This window comes from Gorilla gorilla, chromosome 14 (genome assembly GCF_029281585.2).
Source record: "Gorilla gorilla gorilla isolate KB3781 chromosome 14, NHGRI_mGorGor1-v2.1_pri, whole genome shotgun sequence".
NCBI classification, from domain to species: Eukaryota; Metazoa; Chordata; class Mammalia; order Primates; family Hominidae; genus Gorilla; species Gorilla gorilla.
The window spans coordinates 41,872,343-41,893,329 of NC_073238.2; the positions used below are offsets into that span (position 1 = coordinate 41,872,343).

The 20,987-nt window shown below is 35.9% G+C and overlaps 1 protein-coding gene across 6 annotated transcripts in view; it reads right to left on the reverse strand.

The window, feature by feature from the left end:
* Window positions 1–340: 340 nt before the first annotated feature.
* LNX2 (ligand of numb-protein X 2) overlaps window positions 341–20,987 on the reverse strand; it is a 73,511-nt gene continuing 52,864 nt past the window's right edge. For all 6 annotated transcript variants that reach the window (XM_055359725.2, XM_019039820.4, XM_063697224.1 and 3 more), the window contains 6 exons: window positions 16,840–17,208; window positions 14,277–14,420; window positions 10,674–10,851; window positions 7,649–7,880; window positions 4,765–4,923; window positions 341–2,908 (listed from right to left, as the gene is read on the reverse strand). In XM_055359725.2, coding sequence (XP_055215700.1) covers window positions 2,773–2,908; window positions 4,765–4,923; window positions 7,649–7,880; window positions 10,674–10,851; window positions 14,277–14,420; window positions 16,840–17,208 — 1,218 coding nt within the window. In that variant the 3' untranslated portion in view covers window positions 341–2,772. The remainder of the gene's footprint in view (window positions 2,909–4,764; window positions 4,924–7,648; window positions 7,881–10,673; window positions 10,852–14,276; window positions 14,421–16,839; window positions 17,209–20,987) is intronic.

Genomic DNA, 20,987 nt, shown 5'->3' on the forward strand with positions numbered 1-20,987 from the left:
AAAATATAAAAATTAGCCAGGCCTGGTGGTGGGCACCTGTAGTTCCAGCTACTCAGAAGGCTGAGGTAGAATTTCTCAAACCAGGGAGGCAGAGGTTGCAGTGAGCCAAGATCATGCCACTGCACTCCAGCCTGGGTGACAGACCGAGACTCCATCTCAAAAAAAAAAAAAAAAAAGGAAAAAGAAAAGGAAACTGTGGGGTGAGAATAAGGTGGGTTTGTGATCCTGAGGTTTCATGCTCGGTGCTCGGTATATTATAAGGACAGTGGAGCCAGCAACAAAAATACAGATCACAGACTAAGTTAACAGCTGCTGTTCAAGAAAAGAGACAACGTCACTATTACAGAAAGGATGACTTTTATTTCCATCCTGAATGATTCACACCATTATTTAAACATCTGAAAAATCCTGAAATAATTTAAACTGAAGGCACAGAACAAACCAAAATATTTAACTATCAGAACTAAAAATGAGAAAATCCAAATAGTTCTATAGTAACAATAAATTATGAACAAGTTTCCATCACCAAATATCACTCTGACCAAAAATGACTGTCTTTTGTCATAAAAGCTACAGCTTAAGCTGACTCCAAGATTTCTATAAAAATGAGAGTGAAAAAATTTCTTCTTTCAAAATACTCATTATGCCACCAGGTTCAATGTAAGTATTTTGTATATAACAAAGTAGCAGTCAGGATATTTGTTGATGGATGGCTACTCCCCAAGAAATGACACATTCTTACAAACTTTAAAAAAATAGCAAAGTTGGTTACAAAATTCTATTTGGGGAGCAGGGAAAAAACTTGTTCCATGTCAATTAGAATATCAAAGCATTTCAAAATCAAATTGCTTCCAAAGCCAATCATCACACAACAGTAATATACTGTATGGGCCATTCCACTGTATCTTGTTATATGTTGATCATACAGTGTAACTAAGGGGTTGAACAAGTCAGTAGCAATGATCGTTGCTCTATCTTATTCCAAATAGATATGTTTTTTAAAAATCATTATAAAACTAACTGAAATAATCAGTGACATGCTACAGATACAATAAACCCCAGCAATACAATTGCTAAGTTTCAAAATAAAGTGGTCATGCTTCATAATATATTGTACTGTAGTATTCTGAAATACATTCTCTGATTATCAATACCATTTATTACAGAGGTCACTTGTAAATTAGCTCAGATTCTGAACTAGGTTTCTAAATGAAATTTTTTTCAAGTATGTATAATATTAATAAGGTAAAGATATTTTTATCTTATTCACTTATTTATGTGTTCAGAGGATAAGTATGTTGAATAAAGGACAAAAAATGGGCTAGTCAATTTTCAAAAACATTTCAAAAAATATGAAATAGTCTAGTGACTGAGAGCTGACTGAAAGATACATCTAAAACCTACATTTCCAACAAAACAGAACTTTTCTGTCTCCTATTTGAAACAACTAATCTCATAAGAAATAATGGGAAAAATAATTGTTTCTAAAATACACAAGAAATACTCCTACCTGAACAAAATAAAAAGGTCTCCCTTTCTCCTACTTAGCTGTGATATATATGTATTTAATAATATGGTTTTATCATTTCGTTTAATTGCATAAATCACAAAAACATTTCTAGCCAAGATTACTGCTAAGAATAACACGACTCTAGAAATAATTTTTTAGCAAAAACTACTTCAAAATTTCCCTACATAGCAAAACATTCCTCTGGAAATAGATTTTTAATGCTTTTGGGCTGTTCAAGTAAGTGCAGCTTTACCATCTCTAACATTAAGTTATAATTATCATCCAAATTCCTTTGTAACTGGATAACATTATCTTTTATTCTCTACTATTCTAATAATAGTATAGTAAGAAATTTCTTTAGTGTTGTCAGACGTATTTCTTCATCTTCTATGAATATTGAGAGATTACAGTAGAAATAAACCAGAAAATCAGTTTATAAACAGTATGAAGTTTTGAAATGTTGGCACCAATAAAAAATGGGAACGGCCGGGTGCGGTGGCTCACGCCTGTAATCCCAGCACTTTGGGAGGCTGAGGCGGGCAGATCACAAGGTCAGGAAATCGAGACCATCCTGGCTAACACGGTGAAACCCCGTCTCTACTAAAAGTACAAAAAATTAGCTGGGCATGGTGGCGCACGCCTGTAGTCCCAGCTACTCGGGAGGCTGAGGCGGGAGAATGGCGTGAACCCAGGAGGCGGAGCTTGCAGTGAGCTGAGATTGTGCCACTGCACTCCAGCCTGGGTGACAGAGTGACTCTGGCTCAAAAAAAAAAAAAAAAAAAAAAAAAAAAGGGGAACAGTTATCACCAAAATTTAAAGTATATTCATTCATGGTATTGGTTATGACAGTGGCAGTACACGCTGTTGTTACTGGCTTCGCTGACATCAGGCCTGAGGGATACAGAACTCATTCTATGATTCAGTTACTGAAAACAAAGACCCACCAGAAGGTCTTTACTCCAGCTGGGGCACAGTTTGGGTGAGCTTTGCTCATTACCATAGGTAACATTTTAACAACTAAGTCTGAATTCTGAAAATATAAACTCACAAAGGTTAGTGGAAGACTGTTTCCAAGCTAAAAGAAATGTAACTAACTTAGGAAACCATTTAAATAAACATAAACGGACAATCTTAGTGGGTTTTGGCCCTGTGTATACCAGCAGTGTCAGCAGCTCCTAAACCACAAACACAATGAAACCAAAGGGTTTTCTTTCAAAAATCTAAAAAAGGAAGATGCAAGATTTGAAACCAATTTCCAAAATCTATACAAGGCTGCCAGGCCAACAAATAACGGTCAGAGTGACTTTGTTCCTCTGCTCCTTCAACATGGGAACTAGTGCAGAGTGGCTCATGCCCACGGTCGACAGCCCATTTACGGCCACAATCATGTCACCACACCTGGACAAAGAGAGACAGATACAGAATGTTACTATTTTCATGGTATTAAAAATATCCCAATTGAGATTTATGTAGCATGAAAAATGCGGTTTCACTTACCACTGAACTGTCAATGGTTAGGGTGTATAATCTACTTTGTCTGGGACAGCCGTTAAGCCTATGCTGGCTTTCCCTTGCCAATCAAGGAAACCCCTGTGCCGATGACTCCATAACCAGTAGGTGAATGTCAAGGACAAGCAGAGTAATTTTCACACTAATTTAAGCAAAATATAGAGTAAATATGCTCTCTCTTTAAAAAAATACCAAGTCATGCATTTGAAGGGGGTTATTATTTTGACTGCTATTTTTCTATTCATTCTTAGAGCTCATACATCTGAGGGCTGAATTAAATTGGAAATAAGACCCATACTTCCTCTTCTTTCAGCTGTTGACACTCACTGTACTCTAAGCAGAATTATTATGGATGGATGATGAATTGGAGGACCTTTCCAGCCTTATAATTACCATAATTATCCTTATGGTTTTTGGTCTTCTATTTATACCATAAATATACTATTTTATTGTTAACTACTTCAATTTCTTTTTGGAAGTAGGAGGAATACAAATTATAATTAACAGAGGCCCAGACTGGTTGAGTAACTTAGCTAAGAGAGTGATTAATTCATTTTTCCCTACTCTTTCCTCCTAAAATGATTTTTTTTCATCTTTATCAATATAGGCTGACCTGGAGCATACCACTCCCAATCACCTTTCCATACATTATTTAGATGTCACTTACTCCTTGCAAACAGTGTACATTCTCCATCTGCATAGCATTCTATATAGAATGTCAACATTTACTTTTTAAGAACTGGTTCTTCCTTCATAAACCAGGTATTAAGAATTTACAATCAACCACCTCCTCTCTGCTGGTGATGATGTCTTGCCATGACACCTTCTCTTTTCTTCTCCCAGTGCCCGAGCTTTGATAAGACGCTGTACACTGAGCGAGGACTTTTGCTCAGTGGCAGACGCTGGCAGAGGGGTTAAAGTCCAGGGATCTAGAGCCAGATAGTCCTGGGTTTGAATGCCAGCCAACCACTTTCAGCTATTTCATTGTGGGCAAGTTTCTTAACCTTTCCAAGCCTCAGTTATCTTGTTTGTTTTAAAACAGGAATAATAAAGAAACCTCATAGGATTGTTAAAAAGATTACATAATGCATGCACAGCACTTAGCACCGCACCAGGCATCCTGTAAGCTATTGTACATTCATTCATCAAATATTTATGGAGATCTTACTTTATGCAAGGTATTGTTATGGCTGCTAGGGATATAACAATAAATGCAACAAGATCCCTCCCTTATGGAGCTTGCATAAATACGATCTCAGGTAGAGATGAGTGCTATGGAGAAAAATAAAGCAGAGTCATCTAATGACAGGACTGGACCTGAGTAGGCTGTGTGGGAAACTTACTCAGCGCTCAATGTCACATCACAACGTGATGAATGAAATATGTCCGATGAAATAACTCAGGTTCAGTTTCTGTCATCAGATTAATGAAACATAGCTATAAGTGACAAGACAGTAAAGGTAACATTTCAGTCTAGATCGGGATTGGCAAATTTTTTCTGTAAGGGGTCAGATGGTAAATATTTTAGGCTTCAAGACCCATACAGTCTGTCACGATGACATCAACTCCGCTGGTGTAGTGTGGGAGCCAGAGAGTACATAAACCAGTAAGCGTAGCTGCACTGCAATGAAACTTTATTTTCAAAAAGCTGATGGGCTGGATTTAGTGCTGACCCCTGACCCCTGGTCTAGATCATGTCCAATGTCATCAACATGAATCACATCATTAATTAGAACAAGACTCACTTTAATCTTCCATCATAATAAGCAGGAGTTCCCAAGACAATAGTTTTAATGAAAAAAGGCTGATTGGTGTGGTTCTCTTCATATCCACCAACGATACTAAAGCCCCAACTTCCCAAGTAACTTCTTCGTAAAACTATATCGTGGCAGCTATGAAGTGTGCTATAAACAAACAGAAAAATAAAGAAAAAATTAACATGGAGGCTTTTATAGCCGCTTACTTTTTTGTTATAACCCCATACCATGTTATATTTACCACTCTTGGAAAAAAGAAAAAGGGCTATTAATAGATAGATTATTTTGACAATCCATTTTCTAGCACAGACACAGTCCTAGGTAGACTCAAATTTCTCCAACTTTTTTCAGTCTTCCCAAGTGAAGACACACACACACACATACACACACACACACAAGTAGAGAACCTGGTTACAAATTACACCTCAGTAACCTGTACAAAAAGGTCATGTACCTATATCAGCTCACTGCATTGTCAACAAAGTCCTCAACTCTACTAATCACTTTTATCTACAAGAGGAATTACAATGTGGGATGAAAGAGGTCTAGTACTGCCAAGCCCAGCATGCAAATGAAAGAAGAAAAAGATGAGGAGCACAGCTTCCGAAAAGAAGGCAGATAATTATCTCTCTTTTCTAAAGGTCCTATAGGCTTTTAGTCTACATGAGGAGTTATTTGTTATTTTCTCCTTTACTTAGGATGTTTTCATTTTAAGGGAGACTCTAATTGCCAAAATAGAGAAATCAATCTGGAAAACACTAACAAAAAATCTTTTTTCTTTTTTTTTCTCTCATAGACAAGCTGGGTACAGCGTCATGTGTCTGTAGTCCCAGTTACTCGGAGGCTGAGACAGGAGGATGGCTTGAGTCCAGGAGCTTGAGGCTGCAGTGAGCTATGATCATGCCAACTTGGGTGACAGAGCAAGACCCCATCTTTAAAAAAATATATATATATATACACATCTATACACACACATGCATATATAAATGTATCATAGACACTGAGAAACTACAGTTAGAATGCTACTGCCAGATTGCGGGATGTGTCCAGAGAGGGAGAAACAAAAAATGTACTTATGTTTCCATAGCTCTATGGATTTGGGAACAAGCAGTGAGTAAAATCTTAAAAACAAAACAAACAAAAAAACCACACCTAAATGATAAGGAAAAAAAAATCTCTTCATAATAAATAAATATCTTTCATCTTTAGGTGGAACTGGATCTAAATGCATGGAAGGCAAGGTTTCCTGTTTTAAATCCATAATAAAATAATAAATATATATAATATAAATATAATAAATAATTTTAAAAATCCTGTTTTATTATTTCTTAATAAAGCCAATTCTATAAAGCAATGTTTACCATGCCAGAACTTCTCATCTTATCTAGTTTCCTAGCTCACTGATAAGAAAGGCTTCTGGGATGGAACAAGGTCCCATGCACTGGCCTGGATTTAAAGGGACAGTGTTGGTTATTTTCCTAATGCTGCATCTTCTGAAACAAACAGCTTTCTTGTATACCCCAGCAAATCGCAGTGGAAGAATCTCCCTTTTCAAGAAAAGCAGAACAGAGCTGCTACACTATGCCATGTGAAACCTGCATATAGGGGCCACCTGCACCCACTGAGGAGGACACATGGCTGTTGAATATAGCTTTGCATTCAACAGAGACCTCCATACACACATTGAACAGTAGCCTTTTATCGACAGGTATTCTTTCAACACAGGAGGGCTCAAAAACAGATTTTACTATACTGTGTATTTCTCATCTAAAATCTTTGCTATTATGCCTGGCACACCAGAAAATGCTCTGAACAAAGAGGTCAATGTGCCAACCTCCAAACTAGACTGGTATATCAGATAAGGAAAATTAAAGGAAGCACTACGGACCAAGTTTCTCCAGGACACTGCTGCTCTCTGCCTGCCCCATCATTAGAGGTGCAGACGAGCTCTGAGGTCTGCAACGTGCTGCCCAGCCACTGCACGAGTAGACCACTTCTCACCCACTATGCGCAAAGGGCCTTGAAGCACTATATAAATGCTAGTTGTTGTTATAAATGTATCCCACGAGTCAGGTGGCTCAAAAATAGCAAATTCTTATTGTTTTATTTTAAAGAATCAATAATTTTCATACTTGGTCAAAAGTCAAAATGCTTCATAGCTTAGTTTTAGGATTCTTAGGTACGGTAAGAATCTAAACGGATTAGACAACAAATGATGATAGGAACACAGTCTTCCTATCTCAAATGTCAAACAACAACAACCGTGGAAAGGAATGTAGCCTGGGATGCCACTGGAGGTTCCATGTACTTCTGTGACCCCGACACTGACCAACCACAGCATATCTTGGCTGGTCACATTTATAAAAAATAAAAGTGAAGCAGCCATTCTTGAACACTAATGGTTTGGCTTAATAGACTCTTGTATCCAATAAAAATTGAGTTTTAAATGCTGCCTTTTTTAGCGAGAGTTAAAATAAATTTAAAAAGGTGTTAAGAAAGGCTTCTGGGATGGGGGGAAGCCCCAGGATTGGCCTGGGTTTTCTGATGAAAAATGCATGAAGTCTCAGCACATAGCAGAATGAGTGCTGGTAAACGACTTTTCTAAGCAAGAGGCTGGGTTATCCAATCTCATGGCTAGCCCACTGAGGAGCCTTAACAGGAATGGACACAACTGCTTTCTTTGTGTACCTTTTAAAGTGTAATATCCTAAGAAAAATTATCCTTTTCTTTTGTAATTTGATTTGATGTTGCTATTTTATTGAATTAAAGCTTTTTTTTTTTATCCCAACGAGTAAATTTATCATGCTACACACTGATAAGGGCTGCAAGCATGATTATGATTTCCATAAAGCAACAAGAAAGCGCTCAGTACCTGGGAAGCCCAAGCCACATGACCCATGATGGGGACCAACTGGCATCATACTCATTTTCGCTGAAAGTACTCGGCTGCTCCTCCGCGTTCTGAGTCGCCTCCTCAACAATCTGGACCTCAAGTGCTTTAAGGGCGACAGCAGGGGACGCGGCACTGGCTTTCAGCATTGCAACTGCCTCACTGTGACTTAAATTGGTCAAATCAATGCCGTTGATATTCAGCAACACATCACCTGTTCAGATGAAGAAACAAGAAAAATGAGCTGAGCCACTGAGTTTTCACCTGCAAATCTTGTTGTTTATAAACTAAGCAACAAAAGTTAGTTCCCCCAACTCTGATGAGATGAGGTATAATAATAAATGGCATTTATTATTTCTTTGTAATTTTTATAATATTGAGAAGAAACCCAATACACAGAAAACATTCCATAATTTTAAAATAATGTCATAATACATAGAAAAAAGTGTGGCCTGAGGCACCTTGACATGACTGGAATTTCGAATCATCAGTCTGAGTTTAGCTGTGTACAGGCCCTGGGCAGGTTCATTTCTCTTCTTAAGAGTTTCAGAGATTTCTACAATTCTGTCCAATCAAAAATCACTTGATCCTTTGCCCTTAGAAACAAATGTTTAATGTATTCTGCTTTATATTTACACAGTTCTATACATAAGGACAGCCCTGTATAGTTTATTCAGGGCAAACATCAGAATATGTACAGAGAAGCTATCCCTGGGCCCACACGAAGAAATGAAACTTGCGGTTTGAATGTCTTCCCTGTTTCAGGAAGAAAAGAACTGTTGCTCTGCTAAGTAATATAATAAAAAATGGCAATGAGGATTATATCAAAGGTTAGGAAAGGATTAGTTTTGTAGGAAGCAGACATTTGTGCTACAAAGTCTACAAAAATTTCTCTCTCCCAATTTATCATCAGTTTTTCAGATTATTAAAGCAACTCATTCTCATTGTAGAAAATTTAGAAAACACAATAAAAGAACAAAAAGGAAATAAAATTACCCCAATACTACAACTGGACAAATAACCTTTACTTAATAGCAGCTTGAGAAATAATTCACATACTATTCAATTCACCCATTTAAAGAACATAATTTTATGGTTTTAATACATTCACAGTTGTGCAATCATCACTACAGTAATTTTGAGAACATTTTAATCACTCCCTCTATACCCATCATTTCCCTTCCCCAACCCTAAGCAACTACTAATCTACTTTCTGTCTCTACAGATTTGCCTCTTCTGAACATTTCATGTAAATGGAATCATACATGGTCTTTTATATCTAGCTTCTTTTACTTGCATAATATTTTCAGGGTTCATCCTTGTAATTTGTGCCAGTACTTCAGTCCTTTTCATGGCCAAATCATATTTTGCTGTATGGGTAGACCACATTCCATTGATCCATTCATCAGCTGATGGACATTTGAGTGGTTTCCACTTTCTGACTATTGTGAATGCTGCTGCTATGAACACTGGTATACAAGTTTTCGTATGAACAGCTATTTTCATTTCTCTAGAAGTGGAATTGCTGGTCATATGGTAACTATATGAGGAATCAGTTTAACTCTTTGAGGAACTACCAAACTGTTTTCCAAAAACAGTTGTACCACTTTATATTCCCACCAGCAATTAATGAGGGTTTCCACTGCTCCACATCCTTGCCAGTGTTTGTTATTGGCTGTCTTTTTCATTATTGTCATTCTACTGGTTGTGAAGTAGTATCTCACTGTGGTTTTGATTTGCGTTTGAGACAGGATCTCACTCTGATGCTAGGCTGGAGTACAGTGGCATGATCTCAGCTCACTGTAGCCTTGACCTCTGGAGCTCAGGTGATCCTCCCACCTCAGCTCCTAACTAACTGGGATTACTATGATTCACACCACCACAGCTGGCTAATTTTTGTATTTTTTGTAGAGACAAGGTTGTGCCATATTGCCCAGACTGGTCTCAAACTCCTGGGCTCAAGCGATCCACCTGCCTTGGCCTCCCAAAGTGGTGGGATTACAGGCGTGAGCCACCATATCCAGCCTGAGCATCTTTTCATGGGAAAACTGGCCATTTATTTATCTTCTTTAGAGAAATGTCTATTCAGATTCTTTCCTCATCTTTATGTTGTGTTTTCTGTCTTTTTAATTAGAGTTGTAAGAATATATATTCTAGACACAAGTCATTTGTCATATATATAATTTGCAAATGTTTTTCCCATTCTGTGGGTTATTTTTTCATTTGCTTGGTTGTATTCTTTGTAGCACAAAAGTTTGCAGTTTTAAAGTCCAGTCTGTCTATATTTTCTTCTGTTGCTTTTGCTTTTAGTGTCATATCTAAGAAACTACTGCCTAATCCAAGGTCATGAGGATTTACATTTGTGTTTTCTTCTAAGAATTTCAGCTCTTATATTTAGATCTTGAATCCATTATGATTTGTATTTATGGTGTGAGGTAGGGGTTCAACTTCATTCCTGGAAAAATAGGTTTTCAGAGTCACTTTTCTTACCTTATATACAAACTAAGTCAATGGAGACTGCTATTTTTACCATGGCAATAGTGGCTAGCTGCAACCCCCATCTATACAAATTATATAGCATTGATAGGGAATACGAAATGGCAAATGCATTTATCCCTAAAATTAATTTTGTCTTCTGCTCCACCTCCTCTCTGAGACCCCTTCTACACAGACACTTTATTAAAAGAAACATTTTTCAGTGAGATGGCCCTTCGGAGTACCTAAGTCTGTTGTAATGCTAGAGGATCTTTTCCCAAGATAAAATAATCTAAGAGTCTGAGTAACTGTTAGCAAATTCTGGAACTGTCATCAAGGTTCAGCAACTTTCCTTTATATAAGGCATTTTTCTAACCTCATAGAATGACTTTATGCTTCCATATGCAAGGGACAGTTTAAAGAACTTAAAAAGTCATGTTTAATAGATACTTTGTAGATACTCTTTATTTTTTTAAATGTGCATTTAATTCAGAAATAAGATATGGTAAAATTTTTCAAGATCCCATCTTACCTCTCTTTATTCTGCCATCTCGTGCAAGGCAGCCATGGGGTGGCACACTGGTCACAAAGATGGGCAGCTCACCACTCTTACTTCCCCTGCCCCCAGCAACGGTCATGCCAAGGGATTCATGTGGTTCCTTCTTTACAGTAATGTGTTTTTCTTGGCATGTAACACACTGAGTAAGATCCTAAAACATACAAGAAAAAAATCATTGGATAATGAATAAAATATAGTTGAAGTAAAGTTATTACTTCAAACTAAGGTAATAACTTACATGGCATTTATAAAGTAATTATTTTTTTATTCCTTAATTGCAAATGAAAGTAATACACAGTTCTTAATAAGTCTACTGTGGATCAATGTCAAATTTTGGACTATGTTATTTTCATATGACTGTTTATGTAGCTGAAAAAACTCAGGACTGCTGAAATACAGCAGTCAAAGTAAAATAAGCACATCATTTGTATAATTTGTTTGAGCTTCATGTTTGATCAACTTCACAAAAGTAAATGATGCTTTTGAGTTTTAAGATTCTGAAGACAAATCAATTAATTTTACTTCCATCTTTCCCCCATTTCTTTGAAAGAAAAGTTGACAGAGTAGTACAAAAGTGTAGATTTTGGCAACTGCCAGAAAAAGGCCATCGACCTATCTCCTGATTCTCACTGACTACTACTATGAGTGCTCAATCATGAAGAAGATGCAAATCTACCCTCAAAATCTTCATGAAAAGCTAAAAGGATATAAAATGACTGAATTTTTGAAAAAGTTAATGACAGGGAAATAAATTCCCAACAAATTAATATCTCCTATTTTTACTGACATTTGTTACTACTACTTATTATTGAGATGTTCCTGGAAGAAAAAGAATTTAAAACATCACTTTTCTTTTGAATTAGAATTCAGTAAAAAATAAAATGTACATATGCAATATTAATATTAAAATAATAATTAACATTTGGGCTTAGCCTGTGAAAAGCTAATGCCTTTACATGCATTATTTCATTTAACCTTCACAAAAGTCCTGAAATTATATATTATTATTGACCCCATTTTACAGATGATGAAACAAACTTAGGGAGGTCATGTAACTTGTCCTGAATCATGTTAATATAGGCAACCGTCCTGGGATTCAAAATTTATGTATGTTAAAAGAATGTACTATATATTAATACAAATAGTATTTTGTATATGTTTATATAGGGTGATAGACTACATGTACATATTGTATATATGCACCTATACAAGAACTATCCCATTAAGTGTACAGTGTAAGATAATGTCTCAGAAGGTTTTAACACTTATTAACTGTTAAGAGAATGTTGTAGATAATTAAAATTGTTAATAATATAAAAAATACAAATTACATTCACAGAATTATAACATTTCCTTAAATCACATTAGAGAATTGACATGTATTTAACTGTTAATAATGGCATTTATCAAATCTCTAAATCAGGGCCTGGAATTCTAGGCCTATCTACCCTTCTCCAGATGTGAAATCTATACTCTTGAAATTTTACCAAAGGAGCTATGTGTAATAGCAGCATAGTATTCCCAGAAAATGTTATGACCAAGGAGAAAATTTGTAAACGTTTTAAGGCAATCTCCTATTTAAAGGTACGAAATTTTTGTCAGCAGCCTTCAAAATTAGACAAACACAACTTTATTCTGAAGACAACTCAGGTAAACTCAACCTTGAGTATATTTATTTAAGCAGGTTCAGCCCTTACATATTTAAGCAAAGTGTGGGTATTTTATTACTCTAGGTGTCTGAAATGTGTGCAATTTTTACCCAGGAACCCAACCAAACTTCAAAGATTATACTCAGTTTGCTTCAAGGAACTTCCTAAAACAAATATGAATGTTTATCAGAACAGCTACTGGGAAGCTTTATAGAAGACTAATATATACTTTAATTTTTTCAGAATGATTATAATTGTCTGAAAAGATTGTTTTGGTGAATGTGTATGTGTTTTCCCTAGGAGACCTTTACTTTGCTGTATCAGGATTTGACATAACAAATGGAGCATGTTAGTAGTAAATAGCTAAATGAACACATTCCATTTCAAGTGGTTTTTCTAACCAGCCAGGTTTGCAGAGTGCCTGGAATAGAATAAATTCAGCATCACTATTTAGAACATTGTCAAATAAAATTAAAGAGAATGAGAATTAGCATAGTTATGACAGAAAAATACATGTGCCCACAACAAATTGAATTAAGGAGAGTTTGCTATAGGAATACTGGAATTATTAACTACAGTTTTTCAAACTCTCTTAAAACTATAATGTTGTTTTAACCCATATCTCAAATTATAAAATTCAATAACATAAAAGATTCAATTATCAACTTGTACCTTATATTATAGTTTTATATGTATACAAAACTTGTAAAGCAAGGACTAGCTATATGAAACAACGCCTATTCAGAAAGTCCTGTTTAAAACAATTACCCCTTTTCCACAGTCATTATTTAAAGGCAAATTATAGGTTTCCTTCATACATTTTGGTTTTGCTCAGAAATGAGAATGAAGTCTGTGATTATAATTTCTTTTCAGTATTAACTAAATCAAAGACCAGTGACAAGTCTGTAGAGAACTTAAGCTCAGAAAACCATATAAACCCAATGGGCCAAAAATACTGTGTCTTTAAGCTATGCTTTCTTAGGGTACCAGAGACAGACTCCAAAGCTAATTATTCACTCAAATGTTACTTTCAGGTGACAATAAATAAGTTTTTGCTTAGTAAAGCAATTTAATTTTACTTAAGGAGAATTACTCTGGTAGGTCACATTTAGCTTTTATTTTTGCATAATTGGGTAAGCATAACATCATTGTTTTAAAACTTCTGGCCCACTGGAAGTTAAGAGTTCAAATGAAGGATGAAATGAAGTAAATAATATCAAGAATGCTAAAGTATCATCCTTTCAGATTTTTGGACTGAAAGTGAGGTAGCATCAAAATTCTCAGCTCAGGTAGAATACATTATAAAACCAGTGAAATACTGATTCTGAAGAAACAGTAACAAAGCTTAACATATGGGAATTTTAAATGATTTAGGGTAATATTCCTCTAAGCTTTAACATAAAAAGAAATATGCTATATATGTACCTATCAAATATGTAAATATGCTATGTATGTACCTATCAAAATTCATGATTCATATGTTTAATCTTCACGTATCTAATTCAGGTTCTGTAGGCAACAGGCTCAATTATTAAGCATAGATTTGTCAATCTTGTCTTATGTTTTTTCATTAACTAACTCTTATATTTAAATAAGCAACCCAAGATAAATTCCACTTTCAAGCAGGATTAAACAGATAGAAGATTTCACGCTTCTTGTTAATCGCCTGGCAAAGGAAACTTTCCCTCCAAGAAACTATCTCCAGATCTAAGGAACAAAGCAGTCACTTTCCAAGGTAGCAAAACATATACATTTCATATTCCAAACACCTATATTTTTCAACAGAATAACAACCCTCATTTGAATCTTTTTTTTAAAAAACTGCTTTATTGAGGTATGACTGACACACAAAAAAACCTTCATTTAAATCTTACCAGCTTGTAACAATGATCCTTTGATGGTGGCATAAAAAAAAAAGAATCCTCACCTTATGTGAGCTTGGTCTGCTATAATACGGTGGTGGTGTGTGGTGCTGGCTGCTGCTGCTATGATTTCCTGCTTCTCTAATGGTGTTACCAGGCTGGGGTTTCCCTGGTCTAGCAATTGTTAAATTCACTCTCTCTCCACTGGCCTGGAGAAAACACAAATACATTACCACAAGTGACTAATGATGTTTGTCATTTTAAAGATTACACACAGTGTAGTTTTCAATGCACTTCTTAATCACTGTACCAGGGCGTCATCTGGACAGTGACTGCAAGCACCTGGTGGCAAGAGGAATGAGTTCATTTCATTAGCTAATATCTTAAAACTTCAGCAGTTGAAGCGCATACACACAAAAATCTTGGGCATGCCCTCTGCAACCCCACCTCCAAAATGACCAAGGCAAAGTGGTCACACTACCTGGGCTCTTATCGCCCCATGATTGGTAACTTTTCTTGTAATACTTCTTTGCATCTTCAAGGTTGGCCTTAATATTGCAAGACAGAGCAAAGGAAATAAAACAAAAGGAAGAACTGCTTCAAAACTTGATTAAAGTCCATTGTGACTTTTGAAATAAATTTCCATGGTGACTACTTCAGAAATCATAATGAAATTCTGCACAGCTTTGTTTCTGCTGCTATAGGTCTGAGTCAAAAGTAGGATATCAGCTTCAACATTCTTGAAAAGAATGACTACAGAAATCCTGCATAACAAGACTTTATATGTATGTGTGTATATATATATATAGCATACGTGTGTGAATGTGACACACGTCTCAAGTGTTAAATTATTTTAGAGGTTCATGACTATCGTTTTAAATTTAGAGGCTTGTTAGCTATCATATTTTGAACATATGTTTACATTGGTTACATTTTTACAAGTTATTTAATGCTTCCTTTTAAATTATAAGTCTAATTTATTTGATGCTGACTCTTTGGTCATGACCACAATGCCCAATTTTACTGTAATTCCTATGGGAAAATATGATAGCCTGCTTTAAAGAAATTGTGGTACAAAGTGGAGACCTCTCCCATGATTATAGTCAATAATGTTAAGAAATCACTTTATTTTCAAATCTTACATTAGAAAAGAAGTGAGAAACAAGTTTAATGCCTTACTAAAATCCTTTACTATTGGTCTCCTTTTAAGACTGGAGTATATGTTATTCTTTAAAATCCAAAAACAATAAGGCTTTTACTTATTTTCAAAAAGAAACAGAGCAACTTTAGTTTTCCACTATTTGGAGAAAATTATAGCACAAAATACGTTGAAACTATTTATAACATCCAAATATAAAATATGATCACGGACAATTTAAAATACATTTTCTATCTGCGTATCTGTATTTTTCACATTTTGGTTAGAAATTTAGTTAGAATCATCCAATTGAATGAACTAGATTAGATAATTTAAACATTGCCTGAAATACATACAGTCCGTCTATTATTTTCTATCTTATTGATCTGGCCTCTCACTTGACTCTTTTACTCAAACAAATGCTGTAACTCTATTAGATTTCTTCTTCCTCCTCCTCTTTTCTCCCCTCCCTCCCACTAATCTCCACTCTTACAAGATGAGCTGGGTTTTAGTGGTGCAGCTGCTGGCTAATACCCACAGATATAGGTCCTAATGTTGCCTTTGATTTGAGGAAATTTTAAGGCATCCAATTTCTTTAAACCTCAAGTCTATGAAATTAGACCAATATCAGAATCTCCTCTCAATAAAGAGGGTTGAGACTTGGATTTTCTTATAGTCTTAAATTTTCATTGTTATTTGATTCTGTGTTGTAAACACATTCTTCAATGACTATCGGCCTACCCTACTTCCTGATCCTCAATTACATAATTCTTAGTTTCCTTTACAGTGTTTTGTTTTGCTAACTTTAGGAAAAACATCTTTTTGTTGCACCCTTATCACTGTAGAAGTTGCTCATATCATTAAATGCTATGGCATGTTGCAGAATGTATAGATCTCTGGATGACTTTCCAACTTATCCGTCTTCATGCTTTTATGAAAAACATGTTCTTTCTCTAATAATGACTATCCTTATTTATGTCACAAAGATGCTATGAGGACAAATTTTATCATGTATTTTAAACACTGTGAATTCCTTAGAAACAACAACAAAGCACTATAGAGATAAGAGTTATTCTTCCTCTATTTATATAGATCCTGACAGGGAGTTACGAGACCAGGTAAGTCAGATCCTTGGTAATCACAGCTCTTTTGAGCCTCCCTTTCCTTACTTCTAAAAGGTGGACACTATCATCTGCTACATCTGGCTTAATAGTAGAACCCAGGACCCAAATGAGAAATGAATGTGAAACAGTAGAGCCTACACTGTGTAAATAACCATCCCCAAAATTCACAGGGGTATAGTTTTTAGAAAAGACTATCTCCAATGAAGTTATACTAGTGTGGATTTTAAAGAATTCAGGTAGCCACACCTGATTTTTTAATGAAATATAAAATGTCCCCTGAATTCTGATGTTATTGGCCAGTGAAAACAAATACTACTATATGATCATTTCGGCCAAGCCTTTGGAATGAAGGCCAAGAGGGTTTACCTGAATAATCTGGGCAGCAAGCTCCGGAGTTCCATGCTTCAGGTCGTGCCCATTGATGGCCAGCACTCGGTCATTGCTGCTTAGCCTGCCGTCCTGGGCAGCCAACCCCCCTTCCAACAGGTCAAGAATAAAAACCCCTGGCTCATCTGTCCTTCGCACCAATTTAATGCCAAGCTGTTCACCAGAGTCCCGTTTATGAAGAGCCACTTGGAAAATCTCTTCTCGTGGAGAGTTACTATCAGAATGGTTGTGTGCTCGGTTGCCAAAGCGCCTCTCTCGAAGCACAGTAAGATGAAGTGTGTTGCAGGGCTGGGAAAGGACAGCTCTGGCATAGTTATGGGACACATTGCTGATATTGTAGTTGTTGACCTAGAAAAAAAGAATTGTGACCGAAGTCAACCTTTTATTTTTCCAATTTGTAGGAATGTTTATGTGACATTTCCACAGGAAACTAAGTATTGTGAGAGTGCTAAGTATGGTGAGAATGCTATACAATCATTATTTACAAAGAAAACCACATTAAAGACATTTAAAAACAGAGTTTCTAATATTAACTTACAATGACTAGCATCAAGGAGAGAATAGTAGCTAGGATCACGGGCTTTAATGACGGTCTTGAATTAGAGTCCTAGGTGCTACCATTTACTAACTGATAACCTTAGGCAAATTATAGAACTTGTCTGAATGAGTCTCCTCATCTGTAAAATGTGTTTACTTCATGGGATCAGTATGAGAATGAACAGATTAACATGTGGCAAGTGCTAATGAAATAAATACTAATTCTAGTGGAACAGAAATTTAAGTTTTACTAGATTACAAAATTTGCTTTTTCCAAATTAAATACACTTAAGCTAGAGAAAATAAATTGTTATTTTAAGGAAAGTAGCACATTTCAGGTATACAACCTTATTTTAGATAAGTGACTTTTACCTGAAAGAAAACCAGGTTAATTGTAATTTCACTCTAATTCTTCAGCACAGAAATATTAGGTTGGTGCAAAAGTAATTACGGTTTTTACCATTAAAAGTAAAATATAATGTATATCTAATGCATTATTCAATACTCATATAACATTTATGTATTCACCTTTATAATCTAGAAAAAAGTATAGTGACTGATCCTTGGGTATGTAACAGCACTTAGAAAATACACCTAACTTCAATTATTTCTTTAGTTACAAGAGATGAGCATGATTCTTAGCATTTATCACAATTAGAGTTCTTCTCTGAATCGGTCTGAGATGAAACCAACATCCTCTGACCATCTGTTATATGACAGGCTCTGAGTTAGGTGTTTATGATCACCTAAAATTCTTACATCTTTTTCACACAAATCCACATTAGGCAAGACTTCCCTCTTCCTATTTACTTAGGATTGATAGTTGTAAATACTATTTTGAATTTTGTTGATTTTGACCTATTAACACCTTTCAGAATTCAGTCACCAAATGCACAGACGTCACACACAAACTTGCTTTCTCCCAAGTCTGCAACATCTATTAATTTGGTAGTCATCCAAGTCCTTGGTAAAAGTATTGAATAATACAGGGTCAAGAATGGAACTTCTGAAGTTCTATTATATTTAGTAAGCAGCTTCTAAAAATCCACGCAGATATAGATTCATTAGTCAAACCACCATTTCCAACTATTTAGCTACAAAGCTACCTACCTGTAGGTTCACATTTTTCTGTCTTATATTCAGACATATCACACATATCACAAATGACTTTACAAAACGTCTGGCTAAAATCCAGCCATGTGTAAACATGCAGCCTCATAACATCTTTGTGAAGCAGGCTGGGGAATATTCTACAACTGGAAAAAGATTTTTCCTCCAGGAATGCATGGTTGCCAGTGAAATTCAGAGAAAGCAGAAACCAAATAAAATATTGTTTCTAGATTTTGTAAAAATAACATCAGCATAGCAAACTATCTCATTTTTGAGCTAAATGTGTTTATCAATACAATCAACAGCTGTAATTATTTTCCTTCAGAACTAAAAATGCCATTATTGATGACTTCATTAAACTGAAAATACTTATTCTTTTTTTTTTTTTTTTTTGAGACGGAGTCTTGCTTTGTCGCCCAGGCTGGAGTGCAGTGGCACGATCTCGGCTCACTGCAAGCTCCACCTCCCGGGTTCACGCCATTCTCCTGCCTCAGCCTCCCGAGTAGCTGGGACTACAGGCGCCCACTACCACGCCCGGCTAATTTTTTGTGAAAATACTTATTCTTAATAATGTTCTAAGTTATATCACTTTTATTAATGATATTGAGGTAATTTATAATAGCAGTATTTTTTTTCTTCAAAACCGCTCAAAGAGGCTGCATATGAAACTCTAAGAGTAGCAAAAAGCTCTGAAAGCATATGGTTCTCCTTTTCAAAGAGGCTATTTAATAACATTTGTATATGTAAATAAATATATATAAATGTGGGAAAACCACCAAAGCCACACACTGCTTATGTATATGGTCTGCAAAAATTAAAATGCAAGCTAGCTCTCTGGTCTGCAAATCAACCATCTTACTGCCTCTTCGAGATTTTCAAATTGGCTCACTGTGTTATATTTATTTAGCTTATACAAAGTTGGAGGTAACCAGATAGTAAAAAATACCAATAGGCCTCTTTCCAAGTGTTTACTCTTGAATAACCATAAATAGTCCATATGTGGGAAAGGGGGGTGGCTTTACTTGGCTCCAACACACCAGTTAAAAGCCAACCAGAAGTCAGGGCCTGTAATAGGAGAGACCCTTTGTGAATTCATTAATCAGATTATGTGCTCAGACTTTTCTTATCAATTTGAATCATTAAACTAGATGTAAGATTGCCGTTATTGGAGTTATTAGTATACAGGTTTCCATAAACAGTAATAATGCAGTGGAATTTCTACAATGTAGACTTTATAACTGAATTAATTCCCAAAAATATGGTTGATAATTTCAGATAATTACAATCTTTTGAGGTCTAAAGATCCAGTAGTGTTAATGAACCATTCTCTAAAATAGAAACAAGCCCACTGATGAAATGTATTAATAAAAAAACTTAAACGAATCTGTTATATTCAAAGAAATATAAATAAAAACATTTGTAACAATACTGGGCAGGTAGCAAAAAATAAGTGTACACTTACATTTCAGCTAAAAAGCCCAGAAGTGGGAGAGTCAAAGAACACTCAGTGGGCTGCAGAAAAGGACTATCTGCCCTTCCTGGTCCTGACCACCAAAGTGTCAAGATGTCTGGGAGGATGAATCTGGGAAGTGAGCTCTAAGAGTCCCTCTCTGCAAAATCAAGTCAGGAGCTAGGATGTAAATAATACAAGGGGTCCTACAAGTTGTGCCAGCCTGTGAAGCTAGAGTACTAATATCATAAAATGCAGCTAGGATAACTAAATAGCTAGCTATGACAGGATCAGAAATCTGATTTTATATGAGCTGGATTAGTTATGTTCCTGTATTCCTCTATTACGTCTAAGTATTTGGTAAAAAAAACACTGTTTGAAAGTTCAGTCTGTCTCAGCCATGCCTAGGGGTAATGAAGGAAGGGTTTTGGGCTTGGTGTTAATTATTTTCAGGAATAATACACCATGAAAAGCAGCATACAAGCGGGAGTGGAAATCAAACCCAAGAATCCCTAGTAGGGTCAATCCTGGCTGCCTTTGTAGACTCCCATAGCCCCAAGTCTAGAGATTTCTTTTCAACAACTAAAAATCCTAACCAAGTTTTTCTTTTAATAAAGGAGATGGCTATTCCCAACAGCATCTTATATTCAAATTCACTCTTTTATTGACTCAGCAAATATTTTCTGAGCACTTACTACAAGCTATGAGAAATCTGTATCATAATCTGTACCATTAGGGTGGTTGCAATTACCTTAGATCATGCCTACATACGTAAAATGTTCAAACAATTCTCTGTAACTCATCACGTGCCAAGTGATGAAGAGAAAAGTGATGAATGCCAATAATAACTAATGTAGGAGGAATCAGTATGGGGGAGAATGGCTGAACAAAAGCTTTAAGGATGAAGGTGAACAAACTGGCTCATGAGATGAGGACAGGCTGCAATGTGGGAATAAGGTGTTTGCAGGGAAGGAAGAAGACTGCTATGTCTGGCTCTTCCACTAGATTGTATATTCCACGAGGACAGGTC